A 24,313-nucleotide genomic window follows, 5' to 3' on the forward strand; every position below is an offset into this window, starting at 1 on the left:
ATTTGTAATTCCAAACTAAAATTTGGTTGATTTTTCTGATTAGATTTATAATATATAGATTTTAATTTTTGCAGCTGTGAGGACTTAATGCATGAACTGTTATATTCATTTATATCTAAATAATTCGGAAGCAAAACCGAGTAGGGCACGTGAGCAGAATCTTACTACTTAAACCGATAAGTAAACACTTCATTTTACCCCTTGCATACATGTCATTTGTATTCTTGCCAAAACACTGATATACAAGAACTGCCTAAACATAAATATATCATTAAAAAGAAACACTTGAGTTGCACTATAATATAGCACTTTTTATTCCTAAAAGAGCAAAGGCCAAACATGAGAAAGTGTACATACATAAACAGTAAACAAGAACAGACAAGATTACTTGTGATAGAAAATGCTGCTGTTATAAACAGCTCTCAAACTATCACATCCCTTTTCTTCCATATTTTAACAGTTGAAATAACGGCAGTAACAATCTTTCTGAGAGATAGATATTTAATTATCTGCCTCTTGTTGCCTTATGCATCCTCTTTCTTTTTAATCATTAACTATTTTGAACATGATTTTTTTGTTGAGTGATGCAATTTCAATATAAATAACTATAACCCTTTTTACTTTAAAGGAATATTCTAGTACACAAGACCTGCTTATGCAGTGATCAATTTGCATAAATGTTTGGTCATCAAGGTCCAGCCTGGTTCATAGTCCTTTTTTACCACAATTAATTTGCAACACCTGATTATTGCTAGTCAAAAATAGACAACCTTGATGAGTTCTATCTACTTACTACCATTACTTAAACCAAAGTGCTTAGATACATCTTAAGCTATATAGGTTTTACCTACACACTTCTGTACAGTTTGGCTGAAAATATCTCTTGAAAGTCTGTACAATGTACAAAGGCAGGATACATAAGTACAAAAGAGATGGTTGGCATTATAGTATGAATTCTGCCAACATATTGCGTACATATGATTTAAAGAATGGATACCCCTTTTTTAGACTAGCTGTAAGTCGGCATTTGAAAAGAGCTTCCAAACATAGGTATTAAGTTTCTATTTTAAATTACTGAAAATAGAAAACCTTTTATTTTTTACACAAAAACAAACTTTAAAAGTTTTCAGCTTCGTCTTTTGCTTTCACAAAAGCTTACAAGACTGGACTAACAATACAACACCATCACCAGGAAAAGAACAGCCACAATTTTTTCACACTTTAACAGGAACAAAAAAGCATACCTTTCTCTTGACTCCCATTTAAACGTTGCATGAGGATATTCTCTAACTATAACATGTCACAAACAGGTAGTACGAGATATCCCCCAATGATGATGGGAGTGGGAGGCAAAGCAAACCTTTTGGACCTTTTGTGTGGACGTCATGGTAACATCAACAATCACCTTACATAAGTATACCCATAGCTGGGAATACTTTGTATTAATTCCAGTCATACAACATTCCTGATCACCTGACAATGAAGTTATATTACAGTATATTAAAAAAAAAAATCCCAGGAGCATATTTTTGTTTCTTATTTAAATACCTGTACAGTGATAAAATATCATGTGCTTATATAATTTTCCACTCTTTTTTTTTTTTACTTAATCATATATTTGGCCTGAGCATGATTCTATATGATCTGGACAATTTACACAGCCAGCCACGTGGCTATAAAAGCAAATAAACATTTCTCATGATGCTTCCATCAAAGAGTCCTTGGGATTCTACGGATCAAAACATTCACTCCTTGTTCACACAAAATGCTTGAATAATAACTTAACATAATCAATACCCTGCAATATATTAATTTTATTACCAAAATAGAAGACATGAAAGTGCTTACAACTAAAACGAATAATAATTATTAATAATCTAAAATTGAAGGATAATGGATCACACGGGAATGTCAAATGAAAATAGCGACATGGAGATTTGAGCCCTCCTGCCTCCCTCCACTGGTCCTGACCCTTACCATCCCAAATGGCCACAGAATGCCCCCAGTTCTGAAGAATAAGCAACAAGGATCACAGTACCACAGAGAGGGAGACATTAGGACCCATATAATTCACTCCCCTGGGATACTGGTACATAGATCAATGCATGGTAGAAAAGTTGCATGCTTGCATGATAAAGAAACCCAGTTCAATAGATTTCTGCTTTGTATTTACAACTCCTTTTTTGCTCACCTAACAAGCAAACCTGGAGGAATGGATAGCCATGGTCTTCTTGGCTTATAAAGCTGATCAGTAGAGAATGCAGGCAGTCAGCCATCTGGTTAACTGGAAAGTGTTGAGAAGTTAGTTCAGGATGGGTGGACTGGATGATCGTTGTTTATACCTGCTGAACAAACAGCCAGGGCTAAGAACTGAGACATCTCTATAGAGGACCACCTGGGACTGTCTTCACCTCTCACAATCTGCTGACAGTGCTTTATACAAATGGTGTGAAGAGAGCTTATTCCACTTCTTATCTTTACTGAAATTTCTTAGCTTAGGATGACCAACCATCGTTCATACGTGAACGTTTCACGTTTGGCCCATCATAGTCCCCACCACCTGTGCTTCCCCCTGGTGAGGAAGCATTACTATGAGCACCCATATGATTTGGTGACATGTGGCCTTGCATGTGTCCCGCTGAAGGAGGGCGTAAATGTTGGCCTGATGGTGTGTGACTCTCTCGATGTGATGGAGAGATGGGCTCACTTTTAATATTCATCTTGTTGCCAGTGTTCACTGAAAGGGTTGCCATGTGGTGGATACTTGTCGGAGTCGAACTAAAATAACAAATCAAACCTTATTTATTGACAATTACATATCACTAACTAGGCTCCCATCTACATACAGAAATAAAGGCACAAAAGAAAAACGTTGAACTTTAACAGACTTTACGAAAGGCGTCGGACCGTCGGACATGCCTGGTAAATTTCGTCTGGGTCCGATAAAAAATCCTGTATCGTCGGACCTTATGTCCGGCGAGTTTTCAAACTGACTGGGAATGTGTACATATAAGGAATACGTTGTTGTTTCATTTCTGGACGATATATTTTACTTCATTCGAAAAGAGAGAAGGGGTGAAAATCTCGGGGAGTTCCCAGCTAATTATACATAATTTATTAACCTAAGTTTCACTCACAAATACTATTTTGTGACTGGCTGAGGTTGGGGAATTCCTGAATGATGTAATGTACAGTCTCGTTTTCGTTTTCGTAATACCCTACACAACAAAATGGCTGCAACACATGTGCTCGTGCTATATTTGCGTTTTTACAGACATTATCCTCTGTTTCTTCATTATCAGTCGTACACAGTACTCATGGATAAGCCTTTTGCTTAGAAAATGACGTTGTTGAACTTTAAACACTTCGTTGGTGCAAAGCGTGGCAAAAATGAAAAAGAAGTGAGGAAGAGAAACGGAAGTTTAATAAAATTGGAAAGAAGGTAGGCCCTGGCGGACTTATGATCTGTAGGAGAGGAAAATAGTGTGTGCCGAGCGTCGGGAGTACTAAAGTTATCATTTTGATCAATAGCAATATAAATGTTACAGCTTTATTACGGGTTCTTAAATTATGGAACGTATGTACGTATTTGCATGTACCGTTCATCACGAGTTGGAGAACGTGCACATTGAACTTGATGAAAGTTTGAGTTTCTTTTTATAAAAAAAAAAAAAAAGAAAAAAAAAAGAAATAAAATGAAAAAGTAACTTAGACTCGGACTGGACAGTCTCTGTCAAAACTTCAATTGAATGAAAGAGACTGTCTTACTGTGCTATTTCAAAATGCATATGTTATTGCCAAAAACAACGCGTAACATGGTTATTTGATTAACAGACGTTTTTATGGACATACATTTGATATTACTAGCTACACATTCTTCATACTTGAAATGTTTTTAGTCCTTGTGTCATTCCACTGCGTCTTTTTCATTAAATAAAAAACTTGTTATGCAAGTAATTTTTTGCCTATTTTTTTATTTGTTTGTTTTTCTTTCTTATTTTACTTTTCTACAAATAAATATATATCAAAAAATTAATATTTTATTTAATGGTAATGATTAAAAACATTAGAAAATACACATGAAAACACGAATAATGGTTTATATTTCTATTTTTTTACTTCGGTCTGACAGATTTTGTTTCGGTCTGACAAAATTTTCAGGCTTGTCAGACCGAATGTCTGACAGATTTTTTGGCCTTTCGTAAAGTCTGCTTTAACAGTATGATTATGAAAATTTTATGAAACACTATGCTGGCCAACAGAATGATTTATTAGAGAATTCTGATTTTTAAAGGTCATCATGTACAGCTATTCAAACACCACCATAAAAGAGATACAATCAAGTTTTTAAGGCTCACTTCTCTCTAATAAATCTTATTTAAATCACACTAAGATCATAATTTATGCTTATTATAATGCCATAATGGTTTAAATGCCCAGACCTAAAACATCCTAAACTTATTATCTATAATAAGTATCATATCATAATCCATATCTACAGGTGAGTGAATTAGGCAAAGAAACATATTTTAGCTATTTTTAACTTACAGTGGTGGTTGGTTCAGTCCGGCTGCCTGCACTGCTGCTGACAAAGGTCCTTGTGTTCCCCAGGCTGAAGGGAGTAGACCCCCAGGGGTATTAAAACCTTGCATGGCAGACAGGTCGGCAGAGTTTAGGTGAAAATCTGCTGCAAGAAAATTGTAATGAAACTCAAATGTGACAATTTTGGGAAATAAATATAATAAATTCCTTATAAGATAACAAATTTTAACTAAAATTCAACTAAACTTCACAAATTGGTAAAAATTGACTCAAGAGAAGTTAACTATTAAGTTAGTTTATTTGAAGCTATCAATCTGTTAAATTTTAAGGATAAGTACACTGAAGTTAAGATTAATAAAATCAAAGAAAATTAAGATAACTAAATTCAAATGTTAGCATCCTACAGCAAAGCAGAAAGAGCAAAGAGCAGACAGTGATCCAGTTCCCTCATAATATTCAAAGAAAATGCAGAAATCATGAGAATTTTAGTAAATTAATGACAGATACAGAAGAAGAAATCACAACTATTCCAAACCTACATAGTTTACAAATCAAAAATAAACACATCAATCTAAGACTATTCTCCTCTACAGCAAAAGTAAACCAAAGTAACCAAAAATATCCCTGTCTGCTCCGTCACCTGCCATTTGTTACAGACTGACTTACTATGTGCAAAAGATGTCGGCAGGCCGGAGGGATATGGACCAGTACCTGGTAAACTAGGAGTAGCCAAGGAAACGACAGGGGTTGCTAGGGTGTTGTTGGCTGTCCTTGGTTGTAATGGCTGGAAGAGAACCCATACTCAATTAAGAACACAAAATAAGATGCAGATAATTTTTGTGAGGTATTAAATGGTAAAATAGCATAGCATATTGAAATACTGTTATTTGTTAAGATAGCATTAAGTAGGAAAGTACTTGTGGCTTAAATATGAAGAATGAAAATAAGAAGATTAAGTCAAGAAAGAATTTTTTTAATATTTTGAAGTATAAGAAGACAATCTTGTGGATGGGACATAATGTATGTCCCTTATATTTTAACTTTAAATATAATAAAACATTTGAAATCTCTGCCCGAGAAAACCCTTTCTTTGCGAGTGCTCAAGGATGCAAGCACACATCATAATTGGTGTGGAGTAATATAAGCAATTACACTCTGGGAACACAAAAACTATTGGTACAATGTTTATATTAATTTCAAATAAAATGTGGAAAACAGCAACATGCAACTTTGAAAGTTGTTGGTTTGGAATTGGGGCGGAAATGCAAAACAAAAATATTACAAGCACCAAGTTATGAGACATTTCTATTGTCAGAGAATACATCTACAACTAATAACTGTAAGGTGTACAAGCCACTAAACAAATCTATAGGTGTGACACCTTTAAATGCCAGATTTTTTAATGACAAAAAATACCAATGACTGTACATAAATAGGGTACATATAATACATTCACTGAATGAATAGGGATTATACATAAATATACAAGCTGGGGGCTACACTGCAGCTATCTACAATGCAAAGTGGACAACAAAAAGCAGTGCAATGGTAAAATATACACATCATTGAGCACCCCAAAGATGAGCTCTCAGGGAGTTTATATTTCTTCCTATGACCGCACCTCCTCTGTTTGTTCAGAGTTGCTTACCACCTCCCCTCGTGTGCTGGGAATCACCACTCGTAGATTGGGTCTGCCCTGGGTGGAAGGGGGCGACCCTCTAGACATGTTTCCCCCAGGGGATGTACTGCCTACGGCGGCAGGGTTGGGAGATGTACTCTGGGAGGGGTAATTGTTCTGGCTCAGGTCAAGCATACCACCTGTGAACAGTGTAAGTAAGGATAGAACAGTGACAGCAAGTAACGCCTGTATACATTTCCCATTGCTTACAGTTCATTTAAGTTTACTGTATACAAATTAGCAACAAGGGATAGATGTAGTTATTTTGTACCTATCAGCCATCTTTATTGTGTTCAATAGTAAAATCCGTTACAATAAATTTGGTCTAACACATAAATTAGAAATTTGATCTAACACATGTATTAGAAACAACAATAATATTATAACCTGAAAAGGCTATAGCTGATAAGAAAAAGATGGAAAAAAATATATTATTACATTCACTGTTCACTACTGCCTGTACTAACCTGTGGAACTTGGCCTGGGGCTGCTGCTCTGTGGTATGGCTTGTGGGGGCATCAGAGTATTACTGATCATTCCTGCTGATTGCTGATGGTTGGGAAATCCAGAATTATGAGTAGCTGGTATTGGTACGGACACTGGCATGCTCTGGTAGCCCCCCACTCCCTTGAATGATAGATATGATGGATTTGAAACATATGACATTTTATAATATTACACAAATGGTGCATTTAATATGTGTGAATTTACACCAGTGGTATTCCATCTACTTCTGGATTTTGAAGATGAAAAAAATTACCACTTCTCTTTTGCATTTTTTAAAACAAGAAAAAAAAACAGACAACAGACTCAATTTATACCTAAAACAAAATTCATTAAAGAATAGACCCAATGAAACAATACAAGCATATATAAAAGAAAGGTCACAAAAAAAATCCAAGAACAAGAAAATAACAATTGATCTTTTGATAATGAGCTAGGCTGATATAACAGGAAACTGATTAAATGGAAATAATAGGGTTAGTTTGGTTTGAGCAGCTTCATCCTTTCAATAAAGTGAAATAATTCATCATAAAAAAGCATATTTAAAGTGACATAAAGAATGTGTGGGTGGCTTCATTACAATGACAATCCATCAAAGTAATAGAATATTCACTTCTTGAAGGCATGCCTGTCGATCTCTACTAAATGTCAGTTGAATAAGATACCTAAAGACAATTTAGAAGGAAGTAGGTTTAATAGACCATGTACTTTGGTGGAACAAATGCCTTTAACAACAAAGCACTGAAAGATATCAATCACTGCAAAGGCAGAAGATTCTGACTGAAATCCATAGTTTCAGCTGTTGCCCTTACTATCTATCAAGCACATGCAAACACAATCTTCATCTGTATATATCCACCATACGACATCGCATGTAGAAATTCTCATAAATAACCTACAGCAGAACCGCTAGATTAATAACCTGTTTCACATAGCAGAGAAAGAGAAAAAAAAAGGAAATGTTTCCAACCACACAGCAAGTGGTTCTTTCACATCACAAAGTCTCCTGTTCCACACACCCACTGCACAATGGCATCTGGGCGGAATCCAGATCCTCAGCAGGTGACATGTTATATAGCATACCGACAGCCAATATGGTCCATGTAGACCAGCTTACTCCACTCTACTGATTCCACCATTACACCACTGTCACATGGTGAAATTAAAATCATGTTCAACTGTCATTAACCAAATATTTGACCACACTAGACTTCAATTTTTAAAGGACTTTGATAGTCATCAATTTCCCTACAAACAAGTCACCTGATTTTTCCACATATATCAGATAAATTGTTTTACTTAGACATGGTGCACTGTGCTGATCTGTTTAAGGCAAAGTCTGGCAAACAACTGAAACATATAACACAGCAGGTGATAAGTAATGACCTACCCCTCTCATGGTGCCTGTCTGCTTCATCATCATGTCCTGAAACTCCTGGTTGATCCTCTGGTAGCGTTCTTCTGTTCTGGGAGTCAGTGTGTACGACTCTGCATCTGGCTCTGGACTTTCACATCCTTTGTGTTCTTTTTTGTTTAATGCCTAAAATTCACAAGAAAGAATAAACTGAAATTAGTCTCTCTGCTACTATTCCACTAAAGAAAACAAACATGTTTTATACATGTTTCCTCTAAAACTATGCTACGATATATATATGTGTGTGTGTGGATATGATGAACAAATTTGTTATAATAACCAATTTTTTTCTACGAAAGAGATTTTTCATGGTCTCTAGATAGGATAAAATAGAATTATTTCTTACTTAAAGACTTAATGTGTTGGAGCATTGGATAATGAAAAAAATCATATTACCTAGGTCCATAGGTGGTGGAATGAAACGTCATGTTTGACTGATTCTGTTCCATCAAGAATAATTCTATTTTATCAACCTATTTCTTGTTGGTGTTATTTATTTTTGTAAATTTCATCCAGTCAAACATGTATTACAATGATTTCCATATGCATTTTCCATGTAAATCTGATCAGAGTACAAGTTTTAATTATCTGCCACTAGGAAATTGACTTTCCAAATGTAGAGGCATCAGAGGTGAATTAACTGTTTAAAGAAAGGTAAGGAGGTCTTGTTCATTGAGTATTACATTTCCTATTTTTTAGGGTTGCAAAGTTTTATTTATAAAATTTTGCACATTGACTACATTGTTACAGAACGATTCATTACATTTACGTACATACAATAGGTTTTTATTTCAATATTCTGAATGGTAAATGTATCATACTGATGGAGCCAGATATCACCGCCCACAAACGCACACAGACAGATAAAAATATCTACACTGTCACAATGGTCTAAATATAGCCACAATTAGATATTTCACTATCACAATATCTCATTTCGGCTGGCAATGACTTCTTGCTTTCACTATGGTGCCAGCAGTTTATCACCTATAAAATGACAGCATGTGACAATAACTCAACTGAAACATATGCAGTCGCAATTGCAATACACCCCCTCCTCCTACCAGCCTTGCTGATAGCTTGAATCAGTATGTTTGTGCCATTTTCTTATTTCCTAGAGAACAGCTTTATTAATGAAAACATGAGTTCACATAAGTGAATATTTGATCTATCATTCTACTTCAAAAATCTATTAGTGAAAAAATTAGTTATGTAAAAATAACATAAAATAAAACAATGATTTTAAAGTTAAGTTCCTTCTGCCTCTAAAATTTCCTATTTCGTGTTCCAAATTCACTTTTAAGCTTATCCACTTCAGCATTTTATTTCAGCACTAACTTTGCATTCTACAGCTGTTGTCAGCTTTTTTTAGCCATAAATTTGCCTAGTCCCATCCCCCACAGTGAACTAGTGATATCCCTGCAGATACAAATCAGCCTGAGAACTTGTAACTTGCAGAGAACCAATTTGTTTTAACAATGCCGTTTCAATTTCTTTTAAAAAGGAAGTAGCTCATTGGAGTTTGTGCGTCTCTTAAAGACAGCCACATGTGAAATTGTCTACTGCTCTGTCGATCTGGCTTAACTAAATATAGCATACATGTGCTCTATCTATAGAACTCAAGAAATAGTACTGCCTGTTGCTAAGTTTAAAACATAATGTTTTTAATGGGTTGAACCTGAATAACCTGATGTAAGCCTATAACAAACGCATTAGATTTCGTTAATTTTTTACTGCCGTTAGGCTAGGTTAAAATGCCAGAACTTTTTGGTTGCCTGCTGGTAAAAGGCTTCACATCTGCTGACCTAAGAGGCATTTTGCATAAAAAACGCCTAACATGACAGGAAGTAGAATACACACCAGAAATATACCTTACGACGTGAAAAAAGTTTGGTCAATGAACTGGGAATATTAAAAAAAATTATTCTAGAGACTGCTATAGTTCCCATTTTACATATCAAAATTTTTTGTACTTTGAAATTGATTCATGTAATTAATTAAAAACATGTATAGAGAAAGCACATGTAAGTATTCAGGCTACTTCAGTACAAAAAGGCAAGAAAATTTCAATAACCCTAGGATGGAAGTCATGCTTTTTTTATGATTTCCTTTCCCACTTGGAGAACCTGCTGTTAAGGGGTTCTTGTATTCTAGATTTTTTCTTTCCTTTGATTGCATTTTCACCTTGATTTTGCATGGTAAGAGGAATCCTGACAGAGCTCATCTGGCTTTTCTGTTTGGGCGATCATCAAATATTGATTATTCATTGGCAAACACAATTTGCCCTTACTGATGAGAGGCATAATAATGTGTGTGTGCGTCACAGCTGACGTCAATGCAATCATGCTCTGGAGGATTAAATTTCCATTACAGTTTCCCAGTTGTAATGGCAGGGAGATAGGGATGGATCTACTTCCTGGCTGAACTGGTAGTGCCTGGGTACCAGTCAATAGCCCACCTATTTTCTTTTTTTTTTTTTTGCCAGATTAGAAAAATGCATGATGACATCTTTCAGTCACTCTCTTTTCCCTTAACACACGAACAGTCAAAGAATTGTGTATTGCTTTTCTTTTCATCCCAAACAGTTACATCAATCTTAACCATCCACTAAAAAAAAACTTTCACATTTCCTTTTTTCTCATTTTCTTTCTTTTGTTTATTTAAGATTACATATGTACACATTTTTATCTAACACACACACACATTTATCATATTATACATAACATCTGAGCTTGAGAAAAACATCTTACAATTTTCCATTTGCTATATTTATGCAAACTCAATTAACATATTTTATGACCAATTGTCATTTTTTGAATATGATTAGTTATAATATCACATCAGCTGTCATTTTCCCCTTCTGCTACAACGGTCTAACTTTCCCTCATTTTCGTCCTGCTACACTGGTTGAATGAATATCTATGATTCATTTATAAATGCACACACATGAAGACATCTATGTGTACTCAACCAGATTTTGTTCTTTCAATCCTCTTTTTCTCTTGGTGGTATACGCACATCTGGTCAACAGAGTCAGCAGCAGCAAAAATTCTGTTTCTTGGTAACCTGAGTAGTCATTCATACTTTCACCTCACAACTCAAAACTCACATATCTTGAAATTACATGCTATATTGATTACCAAGGCTGAGCGGTGCTATTCTGAGTTTCCTTGATGGTTATATATAGCAAACTGGATAAGAGGAGAGCTATTTTTGGCTACTATAATCGATAAACTTGTCCCCACTTAAATAAATGCCACATTGTACAGTCTGTTAAAATAGCACAGACGTATTTAGTAACCAAGGGTTTTTCCGGTCTAGTTTTTATTAGCCTTGTTAAACATGTTCTTTAGAAGCAGTCATGTAATAGTTTAATTTCAATGAGATTCAAGGACCTTATACCGGAAGGCTCTTACGTCAATTATTTACATTATTCACAAGTAAATCTATCAAGTCAAGTGGCTGAGAGATTACCAGCTTGGATATTAACTTAATATAACTGCATTTGTTCTTCTCCACCATTTCACTGCCCTTTTCTTAACATTCTATTACAACAAAGAGAATACTTAGAGGGGGAAAAAAAGCAAAGTCAAAGCACCACTTCCACTCCTGCATGCCGTCTGGAAAGTTTTAACAGCTGTTAAACAAAATGACCAAAAGATCACAACTGCTGAAAGTTAATTAATAATTTACACAAGAAAAGATATCTCCACCAGTCTCTCCAATGTAATTCAATCCTAAGTGCTACCTATCCAGTTACTGCTATGTCTTTAATAAACTGATGTTCTTAATACAATACAACTACCCTGCATTCTTACAAGCAAACACCTATGACCCTTGTGATTATTTGCAATACCTTATTTCTTTTAAGGGTATTTTGGCAAAACTGAACTTTTCTTAAAATAACTAACCTTCAATTTATTTGAAAAGTTGGGAAAAAGTATCTATTGACTTAAAGTAAAAGTTCTTAAAGGGTGCAATATTTTTTTCAAGTGACCTTTTAAATGTACCCACATGGAATCAAGTTGTAGAGAAACACAAAACAAATGAAAAAACTTTCTTCTCGGAAGATTCAGTGCGCTTAACTCTGAAGATAATTATCAACTCACGATTTAAAAGTGCCATTTGACCCCAGAAATCTGTTGCCGCCTAGTAGAAAACTTATGTTAGCAGTCACTTATCTCGACTACAATATCAGAAAAACTTGGCAATCAATTCTAAAACAAAGCAATGTGAGTATTGAAAAACACTTAACCAATTTTCACTCAGAGTAAAAGATTCTGTAGAAACCAATACTTAAAGATAGCTAGTGCAAATACTGGTCAAGAAAAAGATCAATTGCTATAACAAACAGTAAAAAACTTCCTAGGGCAAACAGCCATATCAAGTTTAAATTATTTTTATCTTCGGCCACACCTTACCCGAAGTATTCAACTATCAAAATCAATCTACTGCCTCATTTTGACTTATTTCCAAAAGATGACTAGCTAAAACATTTAGACAAGATTAAAATGTCATGAAGTCCCTATAGTGAAAAAATATACTGAATTACTTATTTCTGATGTATATACTTTGTTTATTTTCAATACACAGAGCTATGAGGATAGTCAGTACATATTCCCAGCCACATTCAGTGTGTTAAGTACACCAAATCACTCTTGTTTTAAAAGGTAAAATACCTCCCGATGAAGTTGTTCTGAAATGACCCAGTAAAAAAAACTTAGCATTGACTATCCAGCTTTCTCTTGTGTTATTTCAAAGTGAAAATCTATAGGTTTCACCATTCAAATCAATGAAGGTCTTTTTGAAAGGATGGTCAATGTGGCTGCCAAAATACACAGATATCAAAACTTCCTTGAAACAAGATCTGAATGTGCACCAAATTCTCAATGGGAAACCTGGCCCAAGGGAAACATAGCAATCTCCCAGAAAAGACTGGCACATCTAATAGATTTGTGTGTGACAAATACTTCCTGCAAATAAAGCCAGGCTGTATATCTAATGGGAAGATCCACCTTGAAAGTACTCGCTAAGATCATTGGGATAATCCTCAACTTAAAATATATTACAGGTAACTACCAAGGGATTCACACTGAGAAAACCTTTTATTACAGAGGAAGTGAGGACATGGTTTGTATGAGAAGCAAAGCAGCACCAAGCAAAGTTCACATCTAAGGACACTAAAAGAGCTTTACATCTGATAGTAGAAATGTAATGCACCTTTTATATTTGGAGCCTGGGGCATTAACACGTTAAACAAGAAAAATATTTAATTGTTTCAGCTGTTTCCAACATTTAACACCAGTAATTACAAGTTTTAAGCTATCAGTTTTGACATGAAGATGCTCCATGGCGTAAAGTGTGACAAGGTACCTGAGGATAAATGACAGTGAGCAAGCTATAAAATGTACCTCAATTATGTCCTTGTTTGTCCGACTTTCATGGGGCTCATTGTACTCTGTGTACTTAAGAAGCACCTTGTCCATATCTGTGCTGGCATACTGGAATAGCTTGTTGGCACTGTTGAAGATGATCAGGGCAATCTCGCAGTCGCACAAAACACTCAACTCATAAGCTTTCTTCATCAGGCCAAATTTCCTCTTGGTAAATGTCACCTGAAATTAAAACAAAAAGACCAAAAGTGGTCACAATCATTTTTCTTTTTCTCGCGCCTAGGTTAACCACGGTTACTTGTATATCAGAGTCAATCATTTTCCAAGTGTCTTTGATAATTAGGTTGAAAAAAAAATTTAGTTTCCTTTACAGTGTCTGTATGAAATGATCACACTAATGACATATCATACTGCATTTAAAGAAGTTATTTATTCATGAGTTCTTCTTTTTATGCAATAGCAATTAAATGCAGACTTAAATCATACTCATTGTGTTATATAATAAAGTGAATGTCAGTAATATTTCATGAGTAAAACAGCTGTGCAATTTAATAAATAATTCTCATCACTTTTTCTAAATTATATTTTTTAACCAAGATAAAAAACAAGTAAGATTTCTTTTGTGAAAAAAATGTCTTTTCTTATTCAGAAAAAAAAAAGAAAAAAAACCCACAACACTTTCTCTTACAACTAAAGATTTTGTTTTCAACATGAAAACAGCACAGAGCTGGAGAGCCCTGCTGAGGAGGTAAACATGTCTTAACTTTCTTCAAATATCCTTTGGCGATTTTAAGGAAGTCAACCAACTGAGAATGTATTTAGTACAAGTTAGAACCCTTCCTTAGCACCTATCCTACAGCTAGTATCAATGACTGCCCTATATCTGCTATCTAAAATCAATAACAAGTGATGAATGGCTAGGTTTGTCATCTGGTCCAATGCTCCAGGAGCCCAAGCGAGGCCATATATTGACCAGAAGCCATTCTTATCATACATTATCTGGGCTTTCAATAAAATACCAACTTTGAAGCCAAATGAAAATAAATATTTGAGCATATAAAAAATCATTCAAAACAAGGGGGAAAAGAGCTTGCTGTCTATTCTGGACTTGCAATGCCTTTACCAGATATATCAGAACATAGAGTATGGACTTAGAAATAGAAAGAAAGATAAGTGGGAGGCGAATACATTTCTTAAACCACCTGGGATACAAATCTATTATTTTCATACTGCTGAGACAGGATTGCTGGAGTTGGGAAGCCATGAAAACATACTTGGTAAATTTTCTAGGTGAAGATGACTTAACAAATGCAATTATATGCTCAAAAATATTCAGTTACATTCAACACAAATCCTGTGGATTTTGCCCAGTCTGAAATATCTGACAAATTATTTTTGAATACAAATTAACATTATCACAACATAACGTAAAAAATTATTTGTGTAAGACTTCAGTTAAGTTTAAGAGTCTTTTCAAAAAGCAGTAAAAATGACACTGCTCCAAGCATGAAACACATTTTAAGTAGCAAAAAAGGCAGTGCTTCCGGCTAGATGTAATAGGACTTGTAAATGGCTTAGTTTTTACAGCTTTATACTGCATTAGCAGCTAAATATAGTTACATGTGACGTAGGACTATAAAATTCTAGTCTTCTTTTTATTTTAATCACCTTTAATGATTCCAGCATAAAATCAAAACTGTTTTGATTTGTTTAAGTATTAAGATCCCCCAGTTTAATAACAGATTGAAGTTGACAACCTTTGTCAAAAACCAAATTGACCCCCAGATTCTATGGCAGTTCCAACGAAATGTTTTACCAGTTTTGATAGTTATTAGGTTTTTGTTAAGATAAGCATTTTTTCAGCTCAATTACTTTTTAAAATAAATTTCTCATCATATTTAATTTTCTATCAATTTTATTCTATCCAATAATTTTACAGAAACATCACAATAAATTATTTACCTGTCGATTACGTTCATCTCCAATACGAGAAATCTGTATCTTTTTTCTTCCCATTCTTTCTGTACGTTATGTGTTGCTGCTGTTGTCAAAGTCTTCACAAGTTTCAAAAGAGCTGCTTTCTCAGGGCTGTTTTCCACTGCCTCCCACTTTTGTATGATTACCAGACCAGCCTCTTCTGTTCAAACACTTCTGGCCTGTAGTGTACTGAAACAGCAGAAGAGAACAATTAGAAGTCAGTTGGATAGAAACATTGAGGCAATTGGCATGATCTCTTCGTTTGCGCTGTGACAATACCTCCACCTAATGCAACTTGTCATTTACAAAATGGGCCATGGATGTGAAATGTGCTCTCAAGCTAGTGGCTGTGGTCCAAAAATTCATCATCTCAGTTCAAATTTACTGTACTAGTCTCAAGCAGCAGCTTCTTAGCTTAGCTTAACATGTCTGACTACAAGAGTGTTTCTCTCAATTAGTTGCTTAAATTGCTTCAACAAACTGGTCAGTTTTCACAAATATCTAGTAGCACATCCATAGTGCTTATTTCAGTGTTATGTTATGTTATGGTTATTCAGACAAAGGACAAGCGACTTTGTCATACTCTGAACTAAATCATTGATATCTAAAATCTGGATTATCGTTAGGAAAAAAAAATTCTATTCCTGAAAAAAAAAAATCAATAAAAACTTTGAAATTTGAATTTCCATTTTAAAAAAACCCTCTCATTTATGCCACTAAAAAAAACATAACTAGGATAATTTACACAAATGAGCATATACAGCCGTACATATAAAAAGCTCATTAAAATAGAAAAAAAAAAGATATAGTAAAATAATCTGCCTTCAATCAAGGAGCCTATTTCTACCAACCAAGCAGTCTGCTAGCTTCACCAGGAATGGCTCATCTAGATGCCCACAGCAATTAATGAATTTTATAATGCCACCAAAAACCAAGAGAGCTGGTCATTTAACATGTATGAGCTTCCAGCAATTGCCAATACAAGAATACATTACACACGTAATAGACCATGTATTTTTCAAAAAGTCAAAAGATGTGGGACAGACTTCTAAATTCAACTCCTTCCGGTTATACAACCCACTCTAATCTAGAATGTCAGGTACTTAAAAAGTCACAGGAAAGCTGTGAATATACAAACTCATTGAAAAGCACATTATACAAGTGGAGTCTTTGTGAACCTGAAAAGCAAAAAGAGAAATCACAGGCAATGGGTAGGTGTGTGATGAAGCTACTTGAGAAGGACAAAAGTGGGGGTGGTAGCAAAGAGAGGGGGTTCTGGAGTTGGGTTGCTATAACATGCACACATTTTACCTAGATGAAAGCAAGTCCTGCATGGAATTTCTCAAAAATATCTATAAACTTCCAAAAGATTTTCTAGGAAGCTGGAGCATGTTGAGTGGGATTTCCTGACCAAGGATAAATATGGCAATAGCCTCTCATCTCAGGTGATGTCAGAGGTCAGCAGCCAATAGGAAGCCAGTAATTATGCAACAAGACATAATAGGGATACCTGATACCTTGCCATGGAAAGATTTCCACTTACCATAAATTAATTACTTGTTTAATGAAAAACAACAAATAAACCTGCTGAACCTTTATCTTTTAAGCACAAATACAAACACCCTTGTAATTCAAAAGATAAAAACACTCATACCAGTATTTTCTTCATTTGCAGGTATTTTCCCTGAATCATTTATAGCCCTTAGTGCATTATCCTCAACTAGGAAGACAGTGCTCATATAGAAATTGAGCATTTCTGTCTTTCAAAAATAGACTTTCCAATTCCATACCAACCTACTTCCTAATTTTACTGTTCAACCCTAAAAATAAATTTCCTGATGCCATTTTTAGCTAAATATATAACTGACACCGTCTGGGCTGGATTCAGTAGTTTTACAGGTTTTCTTGTAGCAGAATAGACCAGATAGTATTGTACAGGCACTCAAGCATTGGACACAGATACCCGAAAGCTCAAAAGTGAAAGGATATTATGTTTACCATGTGGAAACTAAAACAGATTTTAGGTAAGAAAGCAAAGATCAAGTATCTGCAAAGTAAAATAAATCACATTAGAACATCATACTTATTGGCAACTGGAAGGTTAATGGACAATTTGCATTTCCTCAGGGTTTGAACTACATCTGCATAGAAACCTACAAGTGAAATTTAATCTGGCTCTTCACTGCTGACGCAAGCAAAGGCCTCTGCAATGCAGCACATGAGCCTCGCTGAGCAGCTGTTAAATGCCTATCAAATCAGGGCAAAGCAGAAGAGCACTGCTCCTATACTATATCAAGGACAACATACCCCATGGCCTGGTTACTTGCCCACTAAGTAGAATACAGCATGGGCAGCCAGTATGACCCATAAAACCTCTACCCATGGTTTGTGAGGGGCCTGATGTTGATAACCTAGCTCCAGGATATGTAACTCTATCAATTACAAGCATCATGTACAGATAAGCCTGGCCACCCTTATCAAGGAAGGATATTTCTGTGGCAAAACTCTTCACAAAAAAAGTTTTATAAAACAAACAGCAGCTGCCAAGGGCACAGAATACACAAATGCCTACCTTTAAATAATAATCTTTCTTACCTACAGGGAGTTATTTTCTGAGGAAATAGACATACTGTCTTAACAGTTGCATTTAATTCTGAGATGGACATGTCAGTCTGCACTAAATAAACTGGGCCTGGTTTTCATACTGGTAAGAAATAAAGAACATTAGACTTGATGAAGACCCTTTAATGACCATCACATGAGGGTGTTTAGACAGGTATATAGAGTAACATTGCCAAAACTAACAAGTATTTAACACCTGTTATAACAATACGGTCAACATTGCTATTCTACATTTTAAAGTCAGACTCTAACTTTTTAGTAGCCATGGAGTGATTTTTTTTCATGCAATATGTGAATCATCTGAAGTTAAAATATATCTACTTCTCATTATTACTGATCTGATCTAATCTAAAATGTGATATCAAGTAATAATCTTGAAAAATATATTATTAGTTATATTATAATTTTTTCATAAAAAAATAGAAAGGAAATCTTAAGGTAATACTAATTTAGTCTTAAATTAAAATGATAAATACAAATATCAACCACATACTTCTGCACAACAACAGAAATGCACTAAAATACATGCACTGTTTAACAAAGAGGTATTAAGAGAGATATTTGACCTGAATTCAATAGAAATCCCCCTGAACTAGCTGTCAGGTCAAACCTCTCTACAATAGAAATGCAGATGTGAAAATAAACAAGGAAAAGAGAGCACATGCAAGTGATCAAGACCATGGAAGATGTTCCACACTGCAAAAAAATAGAACAACAGAAAACATCTGGAAAAGATAACAATAAATAGCAAGGAGACATTATCACCATCCCAATTTATTACCAAGACAATAATAAATCCAGGAAGCTACAAGGGTTGGAATCATGTGTGCAAGTTTAGAGAGGGCAGCAGGCTCCTAGGATTGAAAATAACTTTCCAAATGGGTATTTCTGTTCAGGTCCTTGATTAGAGGGGGCAGTGAGGTACACAAGGATAGGAGGAAGGGACAAGGATGAATGAAGGCAGGGTTAACTACTGATATATCCCTCCTACCTATATAGTTAAAACAGATCTCCTCACTGGTGGCTTAGTTTAGCCAAAATGTTCAACCACTTATTGGCAAAAAGCAAACCTCAGACAGGTCTAACTTGGGCGCTTGTGCTAGAAACCAAACTGCCTCTCTGCTTTTCTAGTAGCAACATGAACTCTGTGCAGGGTTCCTTGCAGAGTTGGCCAGGTGCGCTGGCACCAAGAAAAATGCTGCTGGAATTGCTCTCCAGGCAGGTGGTGCATCTAGCCAGCACACCTAGGTCTACTCACAGGAAGTTCCACTATCAAATATCCAGCCTGCCTTCCATGGCATAGCTGGCTCAGGTAGTTAACCAAATTTTGTTGTTGCTACACCTGTAAGTACACTACTCAGGTTTCAGGCTACGTTGGCACTGTTGAAATTAACAGCAGTAATTATTATGAAGTAAAGGAGCAAAAAGATTGAGAGAAAGTTACTTAGGTTGCAAATTATATCTTTATGACATATAAAAAAATCTTGCTGGCTAAGAAAAGAAAGCAATTTATTTAGGGCAACACATGGTGACAGAAAATATAAGCATATTAAAAAAAACTTGAAAAGACTGATTCTTATATTCCATAATTATAACATGCATAACTTTGCCCAATAATTTCAAGGTATTGAAAATTACATGTAAAACTGTATCATATATATTTGAACAGCCAGGATTATTATTACAAAAAGGAAGTGTTAGCTTGCATTCTATGGGAACTAATTAGGGATGCATCAAATGGACAAGTGTCCTCATGAAAGGTGAAATTGAGGTCAAGAACATAAAGTAAGCATTATTACTGGTTTAACTTCCATAACCCCCCCCCCAATAAAAAATGACTTCTGCAGTTTTAAATATATTCAGCATTTTTGTTGGGTTTTCTCAGGTTGACTGAAGTCTGTACCTTTCCATCTTTTATATGAACAAAATGTACTGTAAAACTAGAAAACCTGACACTACACAGTTCAAGATAAGCTGTCTGATAACATGCACATGAAAATGTTCCTGATATCTGTGAGACTTGTCTCATGTTGAACAGAATTTCGTGTGGCCCTCTATGTGCATTGCTTTAACAGAATCTTGGAAAATATCTAAATATTATTTTTAATCAACCTTCCCTACTTTATTTCTGTTTCTGTAGTGTCTAACTTAGAACAAAAAATTCTAATGCAAAATTACTATATACAGAAATGATGGAAAGTCCAGATTTAAGCATATAAAATATAAATTAATTTCATAAGACTGGTTTGGGAGGGGAGGATCCTTTGAAAACAAGAGGAGGTATTTTAAGATGTGAGACTGACTTCCACCTTCATACAAACATGCACAAATACAACAGTACAGTATCAAAAGACAAGTTGGAATCAAAGATCTCATTAATAAAGGGCAAAATTTTCGTGTTCCTGCAAGTATTAGAACACAACCACAAGAGAACAGAAATGATGGTATCTCCCAGAAAATTTTTTTTTCTGATTTTAGTTTTTAATCTTAACAAACTAATGTATTATTGTTATGCAGTAAGAGTACTTCACAAAAATTTTTAAATTTTTTTAAAAAAAGGGTTGTGTTGTGCTGTAAGCCAAGAGAGAATCTCCATGATGCTATACAAGGAGACTCTTTATGGCCAAACTGGCAGCTTTTCTTTATGGACACTGCAAAATTATGACCACTGAAAATCATCGCAAGCTAAGGTCTTTGGTTTGGTTATAATCACAGGTTGCACTTGTAGCTTATTTTGCTTTTTTGTGTTTACACATATACCTGTGGATCCAGAGGAAACTAAGTGCAGGCATTTGAGTGACTTCCATTATTTTTTAATCATGCAATAATGTGAAAATCTAAGTTTCTCATCTGCAAAATGATTACAGCATTACTTTAATAGAATTGAAGCCCGGTCTTGACTACTGAAATATTAAGCTAACCACATTGACAAATCTCAAGTATGCAACCTTTTTCAAAGCAATGCAGCCTCAGAACAAGAGGGGTTCCTCTGCAAGACAATCTCTGTCTCTCTTCAGGCACTAAATGTGTCCCAGTGAATCTAATAGCTGCCATATCTGTGAAAATGCACTGGCTGACACCAGGCATCTTTATGGTAAACCTTAAAGTAATTGTTAACTAAAACTGTTGTCTGTGTTGCAAGAGTAGGGGTTTTGAGCTTTGTGACATGGCAGAATACAAGGTAGAGCAATAAATGCTTAGTGGTATGGGAAAAAATCATAGCTCTAAGATAGTGGTACAATAAAAAACCAGGATCAGTAACTGAAATGTGTTTTTTTATAGGAACCATATCATTAGAGTCAGTGTTAAAAAATTAGATGCTTTTAAACTAATACCTGCTGCATGATGTTGTATGGTATACATACAGTACTGTATGACATTTATTGATTTTTGAAAAAAATGTCTATTTTAAGTTTTTATATCGCACTGTGGGTGTTCTCTTTGGACACAGCACAAAGTGAAACTAACAGAACCGCCCACTGCTGACTGTAAACCAGCTAAAGAGAAGAAAACTTTGTGAACTAATAAAATATATCCATTAAATTTCAGACATGCTGAAACTGTCAGTCCGATCTGTCATAACCAGGAAAATTTGTCTGGAGCAGTAAAAAATTGGACTTGGTCGGACCAAAGGACCGACAATAGTTTTAAGAACCACAATTTTGAATTTACAGTCATCATTTGACCTACTTCACTAATAAAACCCAAAGCATTTTCCCCCTATTTCAAACCTGTCACATTCACAAACAAAGAAAGCTACCTAATCGTACTGGTAGTATCTGTCTCAAAGGAATAGGGTGATTTTCGGTACGACAAAAATCCATTCGGTCCGGCAAATTTTTTAATACTGCCAGTCCAAAGGTCCAGCCATCCTGAAAAGTTTTCAGCATGTCTGAAATTTAAACAGTTGTGCTTATTTGGTACAAACAGTCTCAAACAAAAAACATCCTATTAAATAACAATTATATTTCAAATACCATTTCTCATATTTTTTATCCCACAAATAACACATTTTGACACCGCTAGTATTAAACCTAGCTCACAGCTTCCACACAATCTGCTTTTGAAATTTCATTAAGGTCAATTCAAACATATTCTTTTACCTAATCTATTCTGCACAATCTTGAATAGACAAACACAGCACAGTGAGTTATTTCCTAAAAATTCTGCTTTATTCTGGTGCATGTATAAACTGCTGGGAGCATCTTTCCCCTCCAATATGAATGTCAATATTTACTGCCTGTTTTAGAAACATATGGGGTATCCCCATCCAGCGTGCTATAAATGGAAAGCTAAATGGGGCAACCTATATTCAATGCAACCAGTAATATAAATAACAGTATAACCTACATACTGACTTATTTACATCAGCAGTAAAGAAAAAAAAACATATCAACATAATTTCCTCACAGGAATACCATTTTTATATCAAGTATTATTAACCAGGACCCAACAGCATAATAAACCCCCTATACAACGAAGATTCACAGCACAGGTATATCAGAGATAGAGTAAAATGTTATTTTAACTCAACCCTGCACTGGTCAGAAATTCATCATCAGTCTTACATTACCTTTTTTTTCTCTCTCCTCAGTTTCACCAAGTTCTAGTTTGCAGGGACAACTTGCCAACTCTATTCTAATCATGTGCAGGGGTTAATTATAGAAATACAGTGCCCTAGTTTGCGAACAAACCTATTCAATATGGCTGTGTGCCTAGTGGGATGCTATTGGTCACAGTCATGCCAACTGTGACGTTAACATTCACCCTCCTCTCACTGTTTGCAGATCAGTCCACTTGTGTGGGTAGGGGAGGTTTAAAATCACTCTTAACATAGATTCTGCTGGGTTTACGGGAATTTAAAAATGTCAAAACCCTGATGTAAGCTACAATTAATTCACGGGAACAGCATATCTATGTACGTGCCAACTCATGAAATGAATCGGTATCTAAGGATCACCAATGTTAATAAAGTATCTCTCTGTGATTACTGGAATGATTTCTGACAAACTCTCTATCAGTTTGGAACTATCCCTTTATATGTTTAACCAAAATCAATTACAGGAGATAAAAAGCTTTTCTTCATTATGCCTTATCACAGGAAAGTGGCCCACACCCTAGCAAAATCCATAGATAATCCCCACATTTACCAACTCTACAAACTCAACGCAGACGTTTTAAATGAAAGTCTAACTTCTGTCTATCTTGTAAAATCTAATCACATGTAACAGTACAACCCATCTGATGGCATGGATGTTAGCACTAACAAATTCAGTCCTGGGTATGCTAACATGGAAAAGGAGGCATACTCCATTTACATGAAGTATTTCTCAACACATAACCTGTTTTAACCCTTCTTTCACTACTAAGAATGTTACACATCTGCATAACAAAGTGAGCATTGAGGCAAAAATCTGAGGCATGTGAGAATACAAAAAAAGACTGGACAGAATTAAGATATCAGGCAGTTTTGTTAAGTAAAAAAAAAAAATGAATACACATGCAATTTTTTAAGTAACTTGAAAATTATAATCCATGATACACGATGAAATGGCATTTTAAAAACTTGAATGACCTTAAGAAACTAATGTCACCTTTCCTAGTATCATGAACGTCTGTGTCATATATAGTGTATTGATGAAATGGTAATAAGACAATATTTAATACTGGCTATCACCTACCCAAAACATGACACCTAAAACTCTCATAACAAAACATTACTTTGTTTGCATGCTGATGTAGATCTTGAGTGTCACTTTAACCAGTCCACAGCAATAAGGATTATCATTAAGTTAGAATAATAGATAAAGTATTGTCCTTCAACAAAGTTCAACATATACCCATTGACAAGTCATACTGAGGTTTGTATTTTATGCCTCTACTTACAAAAAAACTATGAGATATTAAATTTAAGTGACAAATACTGATACACCAAAGTGTTCTTTTAGTAAGAAATCAAGTACATGTGGCAATCAGTTCACTGTGCTGACATAAGCATGGTACAAAATAGTTGACACAACACCAAGCTCTTATACATAGAAATGTCTCACTTTTCAGGGCCTGCTTACAAGTATGCAATGGAATTAGTGTGTGGGCTTCTTGTGCAAGAAACGCCTCTTCTATTTCTTTTTTTTTCCCTTAAAGAATAATGATTAATTGTCACTCATTATCTCTGCCTCTCTC

At 35.1% G+C, this 24,313-nt stretch overlaps 1 protein-coding gene across 16 annotated transcripts in view; it reads right to left on the minus strand.

The window, feature by feature from the left end:
* Positions 1-290: 290 nt before the first annotated feature.
* The window catches only part of LOC106154744 (myocyte-specific enhancer factor 2A), a 29,371-nt gene continuing 5,348 nt past the window's right edge, over positions 291-24,313 (minus strand). For 6 of the 16 annotated variants that reach the window (XM_013529206.2, XM_013529215.2, XM_013529231.2 and 3 more), the window contains 8 exons: positions 15,494-15,697; positions 13,550-13,753; positions 8,115-8,264; positions 6,688-6,847; positions 6,164-6,360; positions 5,209-5,326; positions 4,549-4,687; positions 291-2,778 (listed from right to left, as the gene is read on the minus strand). In XM_013529206.2, coding sequence (XP_013384660.1) covers positions 2,496-2,778; positions 4,549-4,687; positions 5,209-5,326; positions 6,164-6,360; positions 6,688-6,847; positions 8,115-8,264; positions 13,550-13,753; positions 15,494-15,547 — 1,305 coding nt within the window. In that variant the 5' untranslated portion in view covers positions 15,548-15,697 and the 3' untranslated portion in view covers positions 291-2,495. Of the gene's footprint in view, positions 2,779-4,548; positions 4,688-5,208; positions 5,327-6,163; positions 6,361-6,687; positions 6,848-8,114; positions 8,265-13,549; positions 13,754-15,493; positions 15,698-16,819; positions 16,960-19,121; positions 19,307-22,703; positions 22,857-24,313 lie in introns of those variants that run through there. The other 10 variants (XM_013529257.3, XM_013529249.2, XM_013529264.2 and 7 more) reach the window with 10 other exon arrangements.

This window comes from Lingula anatina, chromosome 1 (assembly GCF_051362555.1).
Source record: "Lingula anatina isolate TDL-2025a chromosome 1, LinAna3.0, whole genome shotgun sequence".
NCBI classification, from domain to species: Eukaryota; Metazoa; Brachiopoda; class Lingulata; order Lingulida; family Lingulidae; genus Lingula; species Lingula anatina.